At 46.1% G+C, this 19,880-nt stretch overlaps 1 protein-coding gene across 13 annotated transcripts in view; it reads left to right on the plus strand.

Annotated features, from left to right (window-relative positions):
* Positions 1-16,735, plus strand: part of MEIS1 (Meis homeobox 1) — a 109,763-nt gene extending 93,028 nt beyond the window's left edge. For 5 of the 13 annotated variants that reach the window (XM_065059830.1, XM_065059826.1, XM_065059827.1 and 2 more), the window contains 3 exons: positions 10,580-10,642; positions 12,248-12,333; positions 15,179-16,735. In XM_065059830.1, coding sequence (XP_064915902.1) covers positions 10,580-10,642; positions 12,248-12,333; positions 15,179-15,462 — 433 coding nt within the window. In that variant the 3' untranslated portion in view covers positions 15,463-16,735. Of the gene's footprint in view, positions 1-10,579; positions 10,643-12,243; positions 12,334-12,591; positions 12,688-15,178 lie in introns of all 13 variants that reach the window. The other 8 variants (XM_065059835.1, XM_065059832.1, XM_065059833.1 and 5 more) reach the window with 3 other exon arrangements.
* Positions 16,736-19,880: the final 3,145 nt, after the last annotated feature.

Genomic DNA, 19,880 nt, shown 5'->3' on the forward strand with positions numbered 1-19,880 from the left:
AATATTGAAATCAGACGAAAAAATGTTTAGCTTGCATATTGCCTCAGACAGCCCTGGAGAGCTGCCAGGCAGCCAAGGTATTATTAGAAAAGCTGAGCAAATAGCTTGCAGGGGGAAGAGTTGTGAATTTAGAGCCATCAGGTACTCTTGTATCACCAGATTTTAGGTTGGTATTTTTTTTTAGTTCAGTAAAGCCATTTAAAAATACAGCGCAGTAGTTTAAACATGCCGGATTTGGTTTCGGTGAGCGGATCTAAGGACTAGCGATGTGGTTTTGGCACAAAACACGGGTGTTTTTCCAAAGGAGGCAGATGCTCAGAAGAAGTGGATAAAGAGGGGTTTTGGGGCAAAGCTGCTCTTGGCCTGCAGGACTTCAGGTGGAGCAGAGGAAGGTATTCACCCTGGAGTGCTGATACACCTGGTAGTCTCCACTCTCCTCAAACTGCCCCAAAACAGGGGTCACCCCATCCAGGAGCACCAAGGGAGGATGTTTCCCCTAACCACTGCTTTGACATCCCCTGGGTTCAGGCCAGGCAAAACCAGCAGAGGAAACACCATTTATTTCAAGAGCAAACGCGGGATCATTTTGCGTGAACTGACAGACTAATTAGTGGCGCCCTAAGCATTGAGCAAATAAAGTATCTGGTGTTATTTTATTCACACAGATGCTTCTTTGAGAGGGAGAAAGGTTGGTTCCCACTGCAGAGCATCATATGGTGCACATGGGTTTTACCTTCTTGACTAACGAAAGGTGCTCGTCATTCAAGAAGTTAATACACAGCCAAAAATATCCTGTTTTCCCTTGGGCCTTACATCCTGCGCTGGGGTGGTTTTGTTCCTGACAAACTTTTTTTTAGTCAATGCATTAATATTCTGTAATGAATGCTCTGTCAGGTGTCAGGGAGATAAGATGAAAAGGCACAATGCAAACATGCAAACATTCACTGCTTGCTCTTTTCTCTACTCCTTTGCTGTGCAGGATCAGGGCAGGGACCAGGTTGCTACTTCTTATTTTAAAAGGGTGAGATTCAGGTGTGCATTGTCTCAAACAGTTTGGCTTTAAAAAGCCCCATCCAGGACACCATTGTATTGTGAGAATTCTGTGTTGCAAGCCAAGTGGAGGGCTCTGTGCCATCTCTTGTAAATAAAATTCTCAGGGCTTGGTTTCTCTTTAGTGCAAGATATACTTCTGTCAGGAAAAATACCCTCAATATATATTTAAAAAAATAAATAAAAATATATACCTTCAATATATATGTTAAAAAAGAGAGAGAGAGAGAAGAGGAGAGTAATGGTTTGTCATTGTTTTGCAAGTCAGGTTTTGGTCTATTCTTGTCATAGCTATCTGAAGTGTGTTTACATATAGTTTGCCTTTCTGGTATTTTGTGCTTGCACAGACCTGATCTCCGCCTATTTTGTGTCAACAGTTGCTGAGGTTGCTGTAGAGCGATTAACCGTCGCAAACTGAAACGCCAACACGGGGAGAAAGGTGCCCTCGGAGACCCTCTCTCGCACTTACATCAGGCACTAGCTCCGGGCTGCACCTGCATAAAACAAACTGCCTGCTTAAAAAGTCAGCCTGAAATATTAAACATGGGGCAAATGTTGCCTCCTTCTCGGCTAAAACAATTTTCTCTTCTCAAAAAATGAAACACAGCCAGAGGCACAGGGCGAGGACGGGCGTGCGTTTTGCCCTGCCTGCCCTGAAATGGGTTTGGTGTAAATGATGTATGGGTGGCTTTACCAGCGATAGAGCCAACGAGGCTTCTGCTTTCTATTTTACTTTTGAAAAAGGAAAAAAAGGCAGCAGATGCTGCTGAAAAAATATTGCTTCTGCAGTTCTTCAATGAAATCTAGGTCATGTAACAGTTTCATGGGTTATTCCTTTTCTTGCCCTGTAGTCCTTGTGGCTTTTTTGGCTAATGATAAAGTACAAGAGCAATTGCTCCTTTTTCATTCAGATTTGTCCCAGAGATGTCTGACTTGTCACTTGGTTTATAAAGGTGGTTTGTACCATCTGGGGGGCTGATCCCTAAGCTTCCTATGTCACGTAGTCTCACAAATTCTTTTTATCTGTGACATTCCTCTGACCTCTCTCTGTGTGTTTTGTTTGCGTTGTTTTCTGAGCGTGTCTTTTCTTCTGCCCTGAATAAAACGCCGTCAGGAGTAGGATTATAAGCAAAATTAATTACTTCACTTAATGGGAAATTATGTTTAGATAAAGTAGATTACAAAGTAGGTTATTAGTAGTGGTTAGAAAACAATGTTTTGAAGTAGGATGTCTTGGGGGGAGTTCGTCCAGAAGTGTGGGGTTGTGTTTCAGGTTGGCTGTGACTCAGAGTTGTATCTTTTGTGGTTTCTGAAAAAAAAAGAAATAATTTAAAACCAGTTTTGCAGGTGCCCACATCACACGAAATACACCAACGCGCTCGTGTTTGCTGTCTCGGTAGTGGTAGGGAGGACTCAACCACAGGAATCACAGCTTCCCTCCTCCATCCTGAACCGATGTCTCGGGGTATAGACCAGAGCGATGTCAAAGCCTATTTCACATACAAATCGCAAGTCCCATATAGGTGTTCATTATGTTTTCTCTTTGGGAGCTCTGGAGGTGTTTTCTCCCAGAGACATTTGTTAAGGCTTTCGGTTTGGCCACCCTGGGTTCGCTTCTCCATGTCCTGCGGGCTGGAGGAATGGTGTGCAGTGACAGGGTACGGAGTTACTCCAAACTCCTTAAGTGACCTTCTGGAGATGAGGAGGGTGAGGAGATCCATCCAGGAGCACAGACACGGCATTTCTCGTATCCTTAAGTGAGCGGGAGCATGCCTAAACCAGTGCCAGGTGTGAGAGCAGCCCCTCTGGTTTCGCTTGGGCTGGAGGACCAGGCACAGCTTCCAGCTCCCAAGCTCTGTGCATTATAGGTAGGAGCGAACAGGGGAAAACTGTTTGGACAAGGCTCCTAACTTGATGTATGGAAAAAGCCTTGGACCTCAAAGGGGGAACTCCTGTGTTTAGACCACTTGTGCAGCAGGAGAAAGCTGGGAGATCGTACAGGCACCTTTCACAAACGCTACATTCCCTTAAATAGGAGGTTATGCTGGACTGACAGAGGACAAGGAGTTGCTGGTAGAGAAAGGAGTGTTTTCAAGGAAGTAGCAAGTATTTCACTATCAATTCTCACCCATTCCCAGCACACACCCTGCCATGGAGTGGGACTCAGGTTGTTGATTTGAAGTGATTTGAAGCTGCTGGGTTGCCCTGATGGTATGCACCAGAGCAGGACCTGGGTTACAAAGTCCAGACATGCTCTCCTGAAGGTTCAGGTGGAAAGCTGAGAGTCAGAACCCCCTCAGTCCTGGAGAAAAGCCCGATCTGGGAGCTGTGTGTCGCAGTCTGGGATGCTCTCAAAGCTTGCGGAGAGATTGCGCACCCCCTGCCACGAGCGTTTGAGAGGTCCTGGGGTTTGTGGCGTCTTTTTTTGTCTGTACATCAAAGCACGTACATCTCTATCCCTGCAAAGACAGTGCACTGGATGGCACTGAGATGAATTGCTCTGCAAGTCTGCAGTGGAAAAAAACAACTGCACAGCGTCAGTCCTTGGGCATTTTTTGTGGGAGGCAAGATTTTGGCTGGTAGCATGTTGTGTACCCAACTGCAGTGTTGTTTTGGGGTCTAGTGCTGTCCCAGGCGGGAGTTAGAGCAGCCTTTAAGTGCTGCTCTACTAGATGAATCCTTGCCATATTCCTTAAAGGCTAATTGTGGCACACGGAGATCAGCGGACTACAGCTGCGCTGGGATTTGGGAGCAGGGAAGAGACGGGAGGTCAGCTCCGCTGGCGCTTTGCCATGTAAAGATTTCCCCTTACATCATCTGGCTGCCGAGGGCGAGTTTACATCTGCTTTAAACCCCCGGGGATCTGCGGTGTCAGGGAATGAGGTTGCTGCGAGCCCTCCCTGGCACAGCCGAGACCCCAGGAACGGCCTCTGCTGGGAGATGTCTGGGTGCTGGACCCGGTTTTTCACTGGAAACTTTCCATGTTGGCTGAGCTTTTTGGAGGACTGAGTGGGATTTGTGGATGGGAGGGGAGGAGGAGGAGGAGGAGAGCGTACCAGAAAGGCCAACAGCAGCTCGGCTGTGATGTGGGAGGGCACTGGAGATGGGCAGAGCAGGGAGGAGCATCTTCAGGGAGCCCTTCCCCAGGCATGTTGACTCTTCACTCCTCCCTAGCAAGTCCTTCCCTTGTTTTTCATTCAAAACTAGCTGAATAAATACAAATAGGCTTTAGATCCATCCTGCTAGGGAACAGGAAAAATTGTGCAAGATGGGAAAAGTGTTTCCTGCCCAGCTTTCTTCTAGAAAGACCGATTGAGCAGCCACCAGCTGTGTTTCCTCTGCAGAGATGGGTCTAAGGGAGCGTTTGGGCCAGGGAGAGAGTGGGGCCAGGAGCTCATGGGTCGTACCTCGGTGGAAAGCTATCGGCTGTACCTTCTGCACCGAGAGCACAAGCTACCTCTGGGCTCACTGCCACCCCGAGGCAGTCACTGAAGCTGCGTGGTGTCCCATGGGGCTGGCAGCAGGGTGCTCCACCAAATCTGGTCTGTTTATTTGGAGGCAGGAGGCATCCCGTGGTGATTTGAGAAGAACGCACGGTATGGAGCAGGAGGGGAAGAGGGGCTTAAGAGGTTGGGAGAAGAGCAAGCACAGGAGGTGGCCAAAGGTGGAGCTGGCGCACATTGGGCCAGCCGAATGTAGGGCATAGCCGGCTCTCTTACAAGGAGCGCATACCTGATCCCATCTCTCTGCTTTCTATTTTTGTACTTGATATGCTTGTTACATTAGCAGGACTGGCTTACGAGAGATTCAATAGCACTCTCGCACTTTAAAGCAACTTTTCTGAATGCACAACATGAGTCCATCGGTGGGGTCACATAGTAATGCTTGAAGTCAGATGCTATTTTTAAAACTAAATTGCAGAACCACACATGGCTTTCATTAGTGCTTTACATCAAATTTGTCAGCTAATTAGTGGTTTTTCATCACTGGTTTTTGCATAGTATTTTATTTGTTCACTCTTCAGTATTGTCTTGCGACACCCCCAGCCTTAAATACAGTTCCTGGTGCTGCCAGTGGAGGAGGGAGGGAGAGGAGAGGAGAACTTTCAGGAGACCTTCCCCACCCCCTGATGGATGGACTCTCTGCATTTGGAGTATATTCCAATATTACATGTCTGGAGTAGGCGGTTAGCAGCCCGTGTACTCTCTTCCCTCCCTACCTCTATTTAGTGTTGTAAATAATGTATTGCAGTCCTGAACTGTCTTCGGTTCGGAGGAGGAGGAGAAACCAAGAAAAGTTGCCAAACATGACTTCATGAGGTTTGACTTTAAATTGAACAAAGTTTCTTGAGTGTCTTGGATGTTTTTTTTCTTTACAAATAAAGGGAGCACAGAGAGCATGGATTGCTAATGACTGGTAGTTACGGATCATTAAGCACACTAACTGACTTCAGGATCAGAACTTTCTAATAACGGCAGTAAGCACTCTTTTAACATTTATTTCTCATTTTAGGGACACAGAGATGTGATTACCATTCAAAAGTCTGCAGTTATTTTTTTCTGTTCATGATTAGAGAGGGAGCTTGCTATTTTTAAGGCTGTTTTTAAAACATTTTAAAGTATTCAGTGAAATAATTCCTAGGGTTTTTTCTTTTCTTTAACTGACTCCTTTAAAAAGGTCTGGAAAACAAATACACAGGAAAAAATGAAAATATGTTAAAGTAAGGAATAAAGCAGTTACTGAAGTGTAATAATCCCAGTTTATAGCACACTTTCCATTTAAATTGTTTTTATTAGAGATAAACCTGTTAAGCGTTGAGGAATTAAGTGCTGAATAGAGAAGGTTGTTTCGCTGCTGCATAAATGAAAGATCCCAGTATGCAGAAAAGAGTACGGCTAGTTTTACAAGTGAATTATTTGCCAGTTTGAAGGGCTCTGGTTACTTTGGCACCTGTTATAAAAAAATGAGGATTTCTTTGTTGTCAAGAGGGACACTGTTCTTTTCAGGGGGGCAGGAGAGATTTTAGCAGTGAGGTTTGTAGGTACTGTGGGGTTTCTCATTGTTCTTACGCCTGGTTTGCTAGAAGGAGCTCAAGGAGAAAATGAGGCAGAGTGATTTTGGGGAATTTCTTGGCACTGCTAGTGATACACAGACTTCTGGCATGTGGCGCTTTGGGACAATATTCAGAAGGAGCAGCCTGCAATTCCAAGTATCAAAAGTCAGTAATGGTGTGAAACTCTCCTCATTTGGGACGGCTAGGGGGGAGAGAGGAAAATTCAATATACCACAAAGCCTCAGCATCTTCTTTCAGACAGCTGGTCCTGGAAAATTTCATTCGAAGACCGCAAATTGGAAGTCCCCACGATCGCTCTGGCGATTCTTGAGCAAAGGTGACTTTGGAAATTTGTGACAGCGGAGGAAGGTCTTGTTTTATTCACTCAACTGAAGTGAAATACAAGGGGAAGGGAGAAAGAACAGATCTGTGCAGAAAATGTCACTCCGGCTGTAACCTGAGCCGTAGCGAACTGTGCCTTTCGGAGGGTTTGGTGACCCTCCGAAAATCCTTGCTCTCTGGCTGCTATTATTGTAGCCAATTTCCAAATAAAATAAGTCTTTTGTCATCACCAGCCGTGCTGCCTCTCGCTGAGAAGAAACAAAACTTGTGCCTGGCAGCCAGGACGGCCAAGCTGAAGGTCAGAGTGCAGAGGCGGATTGCTGCATCCCCGGGGCCGGGGCTGGATCTCACCCGTGGGACCGGCGTGCACCAACCGGGGGACAGCCAGTGACCTCCGGAGACACACCCCGGGCAACAAGCCTAAGAGAAAACATCCTAGTAAAATGCAAATTGGAGAAAGAGAGGGTTTCCTCCTCCTCTTTAGCAGTTATGCAGGTGGATTAGCTGTTTTTTTCTTGCTTCTTTTGGGACACAGTGGAAAGCGCAACCTCGTGTATCCAAAAGGGCAAGGAAAAGTTAACTTGATAAATACTTTAAACTCCTGTGTTTGCCCAACTGTTCAAATGTTTCCTCCACGTCAGATCCTTCCCCTTGCAGAAAAAAAAATAATAAAAGAAAATAAAAACTGCAACCCAAAGCATCTTTTTGCAGATTTCTCAGCTCTCCTTGGGCAGGGAGATGGGTACAGCTTGTACACTGAGAGATCTCACGTTGTTTGTGGTGCTGTTGATTCTGCTCTTTGGTGGAAAGCAAAAGCAAAGCAAAAAAGCCCTCCCATATCAAAGGAAAGGTACCAGTGCATAGAGCACTGGTGTGGGGAAAAATACTTTCTGCAAGCCTTGGAGCCTGTGCGGGTCTTTACTCACATGGGTAACATTATTTGGCCATCTTAGTCATTAACTTCAGTTTTATACTGAGTTGTAGTCTGACAATGCTCCATTTGAGTAGCACTTAATATGCAAATATCTTTTTTAGGTCCTGATTCCTCTGAACTTTTGAAAACAAGGTGATTCAGGGTTTCTTTCTCTTAAAATAGGTGAATGTGAACACACAAGAAAAGGGGCAGTAAGATTTTTCCTGTTAGCTTTTCTCTTCCATGAATTCTGCTGGTGGTACATCAGCCTAGCACTTTGGAAATTCAAAGAGTGGTCAAAAGATCCTGGCCCTTCTATCAAAGAAAAAAAATAGAGAGTATGAAGAAATTGTCCCCCCATGTCTGTATATTTCTGCAGCAACAGCTAATTCGCTTGCAAGGAGCTCTCAAATGTGATTTATAAATGTAACAGCGCTGCATTGTGCTCTTTCAAGGCAAGCCACATTAAGAGTTTTAATCTGATGGGTTCTTACGAATTCCAAGTTTGGGATGCAGGAAGAAACTTTAAAGTGAATACTTTCTTTTTTTTAATGCATAGTGGTTTGGAGTCTACTATAATGCAAAGTAAAGTGTTCTGTTACAAAGGCAGGGAGGATGGGACAGAAGGTTAAAGGGCATCCTGGAAACAAACAGCTGGACCAGTTTATTTAAACAGATACAAGGATGGGGAGCTGACCTCCGTTTGACTTCTAGTGGGAGGAGCGAGAATGTCATTTTATTACTTTACCCAGAAGGAAAATGTTCTTGCGTCTGAATTCCCCCTGAAGACATCCAAACACTGGGCTGTTTGGCAGAATTGCTACTTATAGAAAATACTTATATGAATGCGTAGGAAGAAGATAACTGCTAAGTACCTGTGTGTAAAATGTTCTTAAAGCAGACATCCCAAGCGGTAGCGTGGGGCAAACAGGTGAGAATATGTTTTACTGTAGGCCCATCTTGTGGATAATTATTGGTAAATTCTAGCTATATAGTTCATTATTATGAGACTGCCCTTCTTATTAAAAGTGCTTTTAGTTTGGAGGAGAAGGAAGAGAAAGTTGTGAAGTTGGGGTGCGTGTGTGCTTAATTTTGCTCAGGGTTTCTTTGAGGTAAAAGCTGTTGGCAAATGAAGGTTTCAGTGATCGGCCAATCTCACGGCTTACACAAAATGTCTGAAAATACAAATAAGAAATGCCTTCCTGACACACTAACAGGTCCTGGCAATCGGGCAGGAGAATGATGGAATAAACACAGCAAGATCCTGCCAGGCTTGCAGAAAGAAATGGCTGGAGCGCTGGGGGTCTGTGGTGCTGTTTTACTTAGGAGAGTTACTGTGAAAATTGTTTTCTGCAAATGCAGATTACAGATATTAAACAATTTTCTAATTGGTCATGGAGCTAAGGCAGCTAATGGGGGAAAAAAGCAGATTTTTTTTAATTGCTTATTTCGCATGGTGTTTGTGCTACACCTGTGCTTATAATGAGAAAGGAGAATTAGTCTAACCTTCTGCTCACATGATTCTAATTTTCATGGTTTGTACAAGATAATGATAAACTGATTTGCAACACTGTTTGCTGGAGTTAAGGCGGGGGGTTTTATTGGAAATATGTACAAAAATTGATCCAGTACTGTTGCTGACAAAACATGACCTAGTTCAGATGTAACATTTCCAGATCGGCACCCAGAACTGGTACCTTTGAGCCCATTTTGTTAAGACAGGTTGGATTAGGACTCAACATCTTGGTTAATTTTTGGAGAGTTTAGGGAGTGGGGGGTCAGTCGGGAATGGGAGATAGGAGGAGACCAAAATCTCTGTGCTGGTCTTTAATGAGGGCAAAACAAACAGCACAGGGCAGTGGTTTGTGATTCTTCTCCTCGCTGGTGTAAGGGAAGGGTGGGCAGAACTGATTCCCGCAGGAATGTCCTGGTGGCTTTATCTCCATGGTAGGAGAGCTCCTGCTAAGCTACCCCAAGCAAAGGCAACAAAAACAAGCATCATATAGCCCTTTGTAGACTTTCCCATTGCGTTTCACAAGCACGGTGTGGTTACACACGTGCTCACACTTCTTCCTTTACTTGTAAATATTAAGACATACGTGGTTTTATTATTGTTTTTCTCTCTCATAAAGAATGTAAAGTCTGTTTATGAGGCTTTGCCGTGATTAACATCTTCATGGAGATGTTTTCCAAATGGTTTTTAACTAAGCTTTTTGATGAGTGAAGCCGCAAGAGAAGTTCTAACACTCTTCAGACAGGTTTCCAGCCATGGTTTTGAGCCTCCTGATTGCAATGCCACAAGGACCGGGGCACTTGCGATGCCGCTCCTTCTGTTTTGCTCCAAATTATTTTGAATATTCCTTTCCCAAATAAACATTGCAAGACTGAGGCAAAGAGCTACAAAAACGCAAAGAGTAATGTTGCAGATGGCTCTTTTTAAAAACGACTGTACCTTTTTTTTTCTTCTTTACAAAGATCTGCTTTTCATTGTTTGAGGGGAATTTTCAGTAGTCCAGTAATTACAGTTTAACAAGATGTTTGCTGTAAATGGTCAGGCCTAGCTGGAGAAAACAGGATTATAAATTCAATTACTGTAAAGCTATGACCTCGCCTTGACCTCTCAGACTTTGCATAAAGAGAGGGGGGAGAAAGCCCACCAAGAAATGGCTACGAGGAATGCAGGGCTCTGAAGTCCCCAGCAGTGTGACTTAACGGTGATAAAACTCCAGACGTTCCCTCATTTGATGGGGTTCTGCCATCACAGTTCATTATCTTAATAGTGGGCATTAAAAGGGAATTAGGTTTGCAAGAGGTAGGGGCAGGTTTTGATAAAAAAAAGAAATGGAAAAAGAAGTCAGAGGACATAAGGCAGAAATGGGACTAATGAGGGGGAGGGAGCAGATGCCCTCACGAGCATCTCACCAGCTTCACCCTTTTTTTCGTGTCTCATTCTGAACTGAGAAGAGTGTTGCCAGTATTGTTTCCTGAAAACTCAGCTAATTCCCCTGTGAAAAGATGAAATGGAAGTGTCCGACTGTGGCAAAAAGCAGGCAAACATAAATCAGCTCAGAAACCCCAAGCTCGTGCTCTCAAAGGTCGTCGGGGTTAGAGGTTTTGCAGTATTTGCATCCCCACGCAGCCTGATGGAGAGCACCACGGCGGGGTTGGGTGGAAGTCGTCCCCTTCAATAACCGTTTGCTTTCCTCTTTTTTTTCTTGCAGGTTTATTAACGCTAGAAGAAGAATAGTTCAGCCCATGATAGACCAGTCCAATCGAGCAGGCAAGTCCCCTATAGTAACCATATTCAGGTCACACAGGCGTAAACCATCCTCAAGCCATTCACCGGGAGGTCCATTATGTGGTAAATAAATGAGAAATGAATGCTGGGAGTGACTGACAATTAAAGTACAACCAGCTTTGTTTCATTACAACCCTAATCATTTTAACATTATTAAAATATTGGGGGCCAAAAAAGACATTGAAAATTTTAAAAAAAGAAACTCAAATGATCCGCTCCGTGACCGGATTTTCTCTACACATTTGGAATTGATGTTATTTTCATTTTATTTAGTAGTTATTTTGAGTTTTCCTTCCCAGCTCTTTCTGCTCCTGTGACCACTCCCTGGTGCATGGCTTGGTGTGGAATTGCTGTAAACTTTATTACCTGTCAAAAGGGCAAAGGGGTCAGAATCGCTTGTGGGACTCAGTAAAGTTCAAAGACATTCAATGAGGTAGAGCTTTATGTGCTTTAATAACCCAAGGCAGCTTACTTCTGAAGCCAGCTTTTAATGTACAGTTAAAACCTTGAGTTCAGGTAGTGGTACTTGTATAAGCTCCCTTTGTCCCTTGTCTCTTCTTTCTAGTAGCTGTCTTTTGGGATCGCTGAGTGTTTGGAGTTTACTTCGGGGGGATTTATTATTTTAAAAAATGTTAAGTTTTCACATGCTGGTTGTTTCTGGGGTCTCGGCTCACAGCTCTGTGTGGGTATTTACCATCAAGGAACAGCCTGTAACTCCCAATTAGTTTTGTTTTCGGAGTCTCGCTGCCAAACTATCCAAATCCGTCATTGTCCAAGATACCTTTGGGCCACGCTTCCTCTTTGAATACATTTGATTATTTTGTCATTAGAGGTAAATATCTGGCACGGATGTGTTCAGGTCCTGCTCTTAGAAAGGCGTATAGGCGTAATTTAACACACTGCGATTTCAGTGTGACTATTCCAGCCATAAAATCCAGCTCCTATACAGGTCTTTGCATTGACGTCAGCAGCAGCAGCAGCTGGAGCCGGGGCTCCTCGTGTCTTGAGATTTCGGATCGCTAACTTCGTTTCCAAGCTTGCAGGAGGAAATCAAGCCAAAACTAAGCAAGCTTGTTAGCCTGGCCACTAAATTTGAGCAGTAGATGTTTTCAATCTTCCAGTACTTAGAAGGGTCCTATAAGAAAGATGGGGACAGACCTTTTAGCAGGGCCTGTTACGACAGGACAAGGAGTGATGGTTTTAAACTAAAGGAGGGGAGATTCGGGCCAGACATGAGGAAGAAATTTTTTCCAATGATGGTGGTGAAACACTGTCCCAGGTTGCCCAGAGAGGTGGTGGATGCCCCATCCCTGGAGACATCCCAGGCCAGGCTGGACGGGGCTCTGAGCAACCTGATCTGGTAAAGATGTCCCTGCTCATGGCAGGGGTGGCACTGGATGAGCTTTGAAGGTCCTTCCAACCCAAACCATTCTATGATTCTATGATTCTATGATTCCTTCTTTTTAGAGCCGGGATCGATAGCTGTTTCATGGAGTCCATGGGTGGGGGGGTTGTGTCTTGATGCCATGAAGAAGAGGTGACCCATTTGACTGTCGCTAAAGAGCAAAATGTTCTGCACTTTTCCAGTAAGTCAAGGAACACCCTATAACCCCGACGGGCAGCCGATGGGAGGTTTCGTGATGGACGGCCAGCAGCACATGGGCATCCGAGCACCAGGTAAGCCCCACCGATGAGTGACCCTGGTTGCGCCACCGCAGGAAACCTCACCTCTTGCCCTCCGCCGTTGCCTCAGCTGCCTGCCTTGCCTCGCCTGTCCTCTGCCCGCCTTCAGCAGTGCCCAGGAGAACCAGGCGTCTTCTCGCTCGAGTGGTCCTGGACCCTCTGCTGTGCTTGTGTTTTGGAAAGGGGCTTTTGGCACTATCTGTTGACTTTGCTCATTCTCTGGCATCTTCTTGGATTTTTATCTCCTTCTAGGACCTATGAGTGGAATGGGCATGAATATGGGCATGGAGGGGCAGTGGCACTACATGTAACCTTCACCTAGGTAACCAATGGCAAAGCCAGGGGGAAGTAAGTACAAACGGGGTCTTTGTTCTCACTTTGTCCTAGGGATATTTGTCTCCTTGCATTTCCCTATGTTCTCCCTGCCCATAGCCTCATGCTTGTTCCTTCCTTTCCATCCATCCATCCTACGCCTGGGCTCCTTCGGGTTTCTCTCTCTCCGGTTCAGCTCAAGCTTTCCAAGCTCCCAAACCCCCCGTGCGTGCGCGCGCCGTACATTGACGCCGCCGTACATCGACGCCGCCATACATTGATGCTATTATCCATCCCCGAGCACATGACAAAACAAGAAGCAGCCGGGGAGGTGGGGGAGCCCGTCGTCTTGGCAACAGACTGATTTGCAAAATGTAAGCGGTCTGCAGCAGCACAGGGAGAGGAAAGAGCATGTCCCCAAAGTGTCATAAATCTGTCTAACCGCAGTTGATGCATGAGTTACATTTCTCCCGCTAACCTGCAAGACACCAAAAAAGCCAAACAGAGACTTCTCATAGGTAAAAAAAAAATAAACAAGTAAACGGCAGCTTCACTTAGTTGCGTTTTGGAAGGCGGTGAATGAAACTTTGATTTTTTGTTAATGTTTTTTTTTTTTTTTTCAAGTTTATTTCTCTTTGTCTGTCCATCATAATGGGATTACGTGTGGCAAAGGAAAAAGAGAGAATACAAAATAGAGGTGTGCGCAGCAGGCTATGGAGCTTAGCCCAGGCTAATTGACTATATCCAAATTAAGTATGCCATCACTTGCAGTGTGACAAATGGATTTGACTTATTCAGTATACAAAAATAGAGATCATTAATGCAATCTTCAGTGGCAGGCCTCGCGAAGAAAGCCTAGAAAAACTGTCCCAGTTTTTTTTCTTCTCCCTCTTGTCTTTTTGTAAGGGAAATGCATTATACACATTTTTACTTTTTCGGTTTGTTTTTTTAAAGAGTAAAACAGTTTGAAACGTATCGAGGCACCGGTACCATGTTTAAATGGTGCCTGATTCTGCTCCTGTTGGTCTCTTTCTGGAGTTAAAGGCAGTTATTTTGGCATCTTTGTTGTGCCCCCAGCCTAAATTAATGTAGGGTTTGAAGTTACCCAGGCCAAGTGTATTTCGTAGTCGTCTTCTCTGGGCACAAGTCAAAACTGAGTTTTAACAATTAGCTGTGAAAACATTCCTCTGAGCTTGGGAATGCAACAGCCTTATTACCTCATCATGGAAATTTCTAGCTTAGTTAATTTAAATATTGTTTCTTAGTTTCTGGGTCAATTAAATTTAAATGATGTATTTTATGCTTCGTGACCAATTAAATTAATAGGTTATTACAAAAAATATTATCATCTTTTTTGATTAAAGAGCTGTGAGTACAGTATATTTTATAAGCAATTTTCATTAGTTCAAAACTGTTCCTTTAGGCTAGATTAAGCAGCTATTCATTGCTAGAGCCTTGAGACCTGATTCCAAGGTGTTCGGCGCGTTCACAGTGCGCTCTTACTTAGAACTAAAGCCAATTGAACCTACTTAGCAATAGCGTATGCCTTTCACCCTTGATGATTATGGAGCTTATAGCTCTCCGAAACAATACACCTGTCAGTTCCCATCAGCTACAGCAATCCAAGCAGAAGGCAGAGGCCCACGGAAAGCAGGAGGTTTTATTGTTTTAGGTCCAATTTTTTTCTTATTGTTCTCCCAAACCCACTCAAAGGTTGACTGAGTTGCACGTCTGATTTTTTTGGACAGAAGTGAGCAGGGGGAGAGAATTAATTGATAGTTGTTATTGATTATATATTTTTTTTATGTGTTTAAAAATACAGGTTTGATTTAACAGTTGTCCTTAGTAATCCTATCAATTTCGGCTTCATATGAGGCCTTTGTTCAGCGATGTATGTGCTTGCTGTATAGTGGCTGTTTGAATAGCACAAATACTTGGGACAGATTCCAAGCGATTGGGCTCAAGAGCTAAATAAATGTTGATAAACCTTGACGCAGATTTAACCCATCTCTCCTCCCAGGCCCCTCATTAACCACTATGGATCCCCAGCACATTTTTACAAGCTGGGAGACAGAGGCGAATAGCTGGAGCCAGGCCACGGGGGATGGAGCCCACCTGAGAGCCATTGCAGGGCTTCCCCAGCTTGGTGCCGCCACCCCGTGTGACTGTAGTCGTCATCGGGCTGGCTCTGCCTCCAGCACGCTTCCAGATTGAAAACATCTCCATCATATATGTTCCTCCCCATAAAAGCAGAAAGTGGTTTTATCTCCCAAAGCTCTGTATTTGGAGGAGGGAGGATGCTCTTGGGTTCGTTTGGAGTTTTTTTGACCTGGGAATCATCCCTGTTGCCATCGTTGTGAGTCCAGGCGTGGGCTTGGATCCCACAACGGCAAATGCACTCACGCGCCCGTGACCCCACGGTCACCTTTGGCTCGAGCCCATCCTTCCCGTGCCCGCGCCAAGGAGCTTCGCGGCCCCGTGTCGGTAGCTGGTCCCACCACTCACCACCGCCTCTTTCTCTCCGCAGGGCTGCAAAGTATGCCAGGGGATTATGTGTCTCGGGGTAGTCCAATGGGTATGAATATGGGACAGCCAAGCTATACCCCACCCCAGATGCCCCCCCATCCTGCTCAGCTGCGTCATGGCCCCCCCATGCATACCTACATTCCTGGACACCCTCACCACCCAGCGATGATGATGCATGGAGGACCACCCCACCCTGGAATGCCCATGTCAGCATCAAGCCCCACAATGCTTCATACCGGCGAGCCGGCAGTGAGCGGACAAGTGATGGACATTCATGCTCAGTAGCTTAAGGGAAATACGCACTGTCTGCAGCGACGGTAGATTTCAAACATTGTCTTTCTGCAATGACTATGGAGTTCTTGGCGTCAACTTTGGACCAAGGGACGTTCCGATTCTTCACAGGGACCCTGAAAAGCAGGAGATCACCAACCGAAGTCAGCTTCTGGGGACATGCTAAATACCTATATAAGACATTAAGAGAACAAAGAGTGAAATATTGTAAAATGCTATTATACTGTTATCCATATTACGTTGTTTCTTATAGATTTTTTAAAAAAAATGTGAAATTTTTCCACACTATGTGTGTTGTTTCCATAGCTCTTCACTTCCTCCAGAAGCCTCCTTACATTTAAAAAAGAAGCCTTACACTTACCCTGCAAATGACAGAAAGGGCTTATTTGCAGGATTTTTAGAGCATTAAAATAACTATGTCAGGCAGAAGAATCTTTCTTCTATCCTAGGATTTCAGCCATGCACACTCTCTCTCTCCTCTCTCCTCCTCTCTCTGTCTTTCTTCCCTTTCTCTCCCTTTCTCCCCGTCTCTCTCCCTCTCTCTCTTTCTAGCCTGGGGCGTGAATTTGCATGTCTAATTCATTTACTCACCATATTTGAATTGGCCTGAACAGATGTAAATCGGGAAGGATGGGAAAAACTGCAGTCATCAACAATGATTAATCAGCTGTTGCAGGCAGTGTCTTAAGGAGACTGGTAGGAGGAAGCATGGAAACGGAAAGGCAGTGTATTTGAAGCCTAATTGTCACATCAGAGCATCCTTGTCCCCATGCAGCAACCACCACCTTGTACATCACTTCCTGTTTTATGCAGCTCGAAACATGGACTGAAGATTTATTTTTAATATGTTGACTTTCTTTCTGGGCAAGACATCAGTCATGTGTGCATTTTTTTTCCATAGTCCCATCATGGAACATTTATGTATACATTGTAAATAAATTTTGTGCAAAAAGGACTGGAAAAATGATCTGTATTATTGCAATTTTTTGTAAAAGTAGCAGTTTGGTATGAGTTGGCATGCATACAGATTTACTAAGTGGGATAAGCTAATTATACTTTTGTTGTGGTTAAACAAATGCTTGTTGATAGCCTTTTTCTATCAAGAAACCAAGGAGCTAATTATTATTAATAATAATCATTGCACACTGAGTCTTAGAGTTTCTGATTGAAACAGTTTGGATTGTATAATAACTCAAAGCCCAGTTGTAGTAGTTTGAGTGCAGTAATGAAATCTGAATCTAAAATAAAAACAAATTATTTTTTGTCATGGTGACTCCATTGCTTGCAAAATTTGTTTCCTGTCCCCCTTCAGGATTTGTAGCCATTCCATCCCAAATTGGGAGCCGAGCAGCTACAAAATTCACCTAGCTCCAAAAATGTGCCTATCATTTGCTATTAAAATATCAGCTTCATATTTAAAGAATGTGAAAGTAATGCTGTGCTGCATAAAGAAACTTCCTTGGAGCTTTCACTGTAAATTGTCAGGATGGGAACTGTTGCCTATTAATAAATGTAATATCACAGGGCATTATCAGACAAATTTGTAAATAGCATTACCCCCTCCCACTAAATTACACTGACAAATTTCTTTCTGGAGCTGAACACGCTAAAGAAGGGGGAAAATAAAACTGGGAAAACATTGCCCGGGCAATGCATATTTGTAAGTAAATGACGTGTTGTTGCGAGGGGCTGTGGGACCTCTGTGAGCGGAGGCTGGTGCAGGCCATCCCCTCCTCATTAACCAATTTCCTCGCACAGCTGTACTTTCTGTGCCACAGCCAGCGAGTTAAATAGCACCAAACAGCCCGGGTAGGCTGCGATACCTTCTCGTTTTCTTTCAATAAAATCGCAGATTATATATATATATATATATATATATATATATATATAAAGTTTCCTGGCGGTAGGAAAATTACACAAATATCTTAATTAAGGCAAAATCATGCAGCAGTCCCCCCATCCCCTTCCAAGCCAGCCGGCACCCCCTGGCGGGCCCGTGTCCAGGGGATGCTGCAGGGTCAGCTGCCCCTGCTCGGGCTCCGGGTTCCCCCCCGGGGGTCCCCCATTGAGTGTCCGCCCCATCGAGTGTCCGCCCCCGGCTGCGATGAGGCCGGGCAAGAGGCGGGGGCCGAGCAGGGCTGGGCAGGAGCGCAGGCAGGGCTAGGACAGGGTGCAGGCAGGATGCGAGCTGGGCAGGGCTGGCGACAGGCACTGCAGACCTTTCGGAATTAAGCGAGCCACCAATTGGGGTCTTCCCCCTCTCTCCCCGCAGCTTGGATCTCCTCTCCCCCCCCCCTTATTTTTTTAAACTCTTGAGGGTTTTTGTTTGTTTGTTTGTTTAATTTAGAGGGTCGCTGTACCGCCAAACTGGCTGCATCTCCCGGCTCCCGCTTTGTGAGCCCAGAATAATGACACTTTTCTGCCAAAACGTGAATGAACGGGGCTCGTTTTTTTTGCTTTTTGGGGTTTTTGGGGTTTTGTTTTGTGGTGTTTTGTTTTGGTTTTTTTTTTTTTTTAATGTTTCTTGAAAGACAAAAACAAACCGCCTTCTAGCATGCGAGGGCACACGCGTCTTCCTCTTCGCAGCCGCAGAGAAGTGGGGCACAGACCTTCCTCCATCGGACCTTTTTTTTGGAGAAGGGGGCAGATTTTAAATTAAACCCACTATTATATCCCAAGACATTTAATCAGCTGTAATTATAACACATTCAAAATGAAGAATATGCCTTGACAGTATTTTTATTGTTATTGTTCATCGCATGATGTTAGACAGCTTCAGAGGCACAGGAAAGAGAAGTAAACGGGTTACAAATAGGGAATTATCCCTCGTTTAGCATTAAAATTCATTTAGATAAAATTGCCACAAACATTTAAATGGGGAGATTAGTTCCCCCTCACGCCTTATTGCACTCTCTCAATGGCTCCGTTAAGAACATTTTACACGTTGGAAATTCCGCCTTTTCGGGCCGCTCGCTGTTTCCTAGCTACCCTCCTTTCACCGCACTGGGGGAGGCCGCCCGGGGGGGCTCAGGAGGGGCCGCCCGGCTGCGCCTCAGCGCTTCGCCCGGGCCCCGGAGGCTGCGCGCCCCGCCAGAGTGTGCGCGGCGCTGCGCGGGGGGCGGACGGCGGAGTTTGGGAGCGGGCGGAGTGGGGGGCAAGCGGTTCGCCGCCCCGCTGTCCTGCCGCTGCCCGCTGCGGAGGAACAGGAGCAGGAGGAGGAGGAGGAGGAGGAGAAGGAGGAGGAGGAAAGCCGGCTTCGACTGCCATCTCTTGGGGGCTCGGGAGAGTGCCGCGGGGGGCGGGGTGGGGGGCTCCGCGGCCGCCCGCGCAGTGCCCGCGGACATTGCGCGCGGACGGCCCCAAGTTTGTGCAGCCACCGGCGAGGGTCTGTTCTCCCCGCTCTCTCTTTTCGAGCATTCCCAATTTCCCAGGTCCCCCCTTTCGTGCTCCACTCCCGGGCGTTGCGTCCCGCGGAGCCGGGTGCGCGAGTGCCGCGCAAGGCGGGCGCAACGCTTTGCTCCCCCCAGTCGCCCTGGGGTGACAAGGGAACAGACCCGTCTGCGCGGTATTTGCGCGCATCGCTGCACGGGGCCTGCCCTGCGTCTGGTGGGAAAATCCGCACCCCACGAGGTTGTGTTTTGTTTGTTTCGTTTCGTTTTTTGGAGGGGGGCTGTAGGGGGAGGCAGCAAATCCCAGCCAGGCTCAGCGGGGAGGACCGAGCCCCTCGCCAGGCAGCAGGGCTTGCGTGGGGGTTTCCAGCCCCACGGGCCCGGACGTGCTTCCCCCAGCCACAGGTACTTTTGGGCTCAGAAACGGCACTTTTCGGAGACGCGGTGTTCCGTGCTTTGGTGTGGAAAGCCCCTCGTTCCGCGCGTCCTGAACCCGCGTGGATGTTTACTCCCTCCCCTGACCTTGCTGTGTCGCTCGGGATTATAAAAATATGTAAATATAAAAAAGCAAAGCAACGTTTTCGGAGCGCCGGGAGGAGGAGGAGGACGCTGCCCCCGGCCGCGATCACGCGTGGGGCGGGGCAGCTCCGGCTGCCGCCGAGGTGCCGCCTGGAGGTGGCTGCTCAGCTCCGGGCCGGGCTGCTGCTTTTGTGTGTGACAGCCAGCAAACCTTCCCCATCCCTTCAATCCGTGTGGAAATAACTGCGTGCCTGTGTGGCAGCTGCTTCTGAAGCCTCAACTAACTCTTTTGGAAGAGCAGAGGGAAAAGAGTGAAAGGAGAAAGAAAGACTGTTCATTTTTTTTCCTTTGGTGCCATTTTGGATGTCATCTGTTACCTTGGTGACTGTGCTCAGCCCCCAAAGCCCCTGGATTGTTAGGGGAAAAAAAAAAAAAAAAAAAAGCATGCTATTTCTGCACCGTCATTTATCACTGTCACCGCATAATGATTCCCCTCGCAGCTCC

The sequence above is a fragment of the Columba livia genome, chromosome 3 (genome assembly GCF_036013475.1).
Source record: "Columba livia isolate bColLiv1 breed racing homer chromosome 3, bColLiv1.pat.W.v2, whole genome shotgun sequence".
Classification (NCBI taxonomy): Eukaryota; Metazoa; Chordata; class Aves; order Columbiformes; family Columbidae; genus Columba; species Columba livia.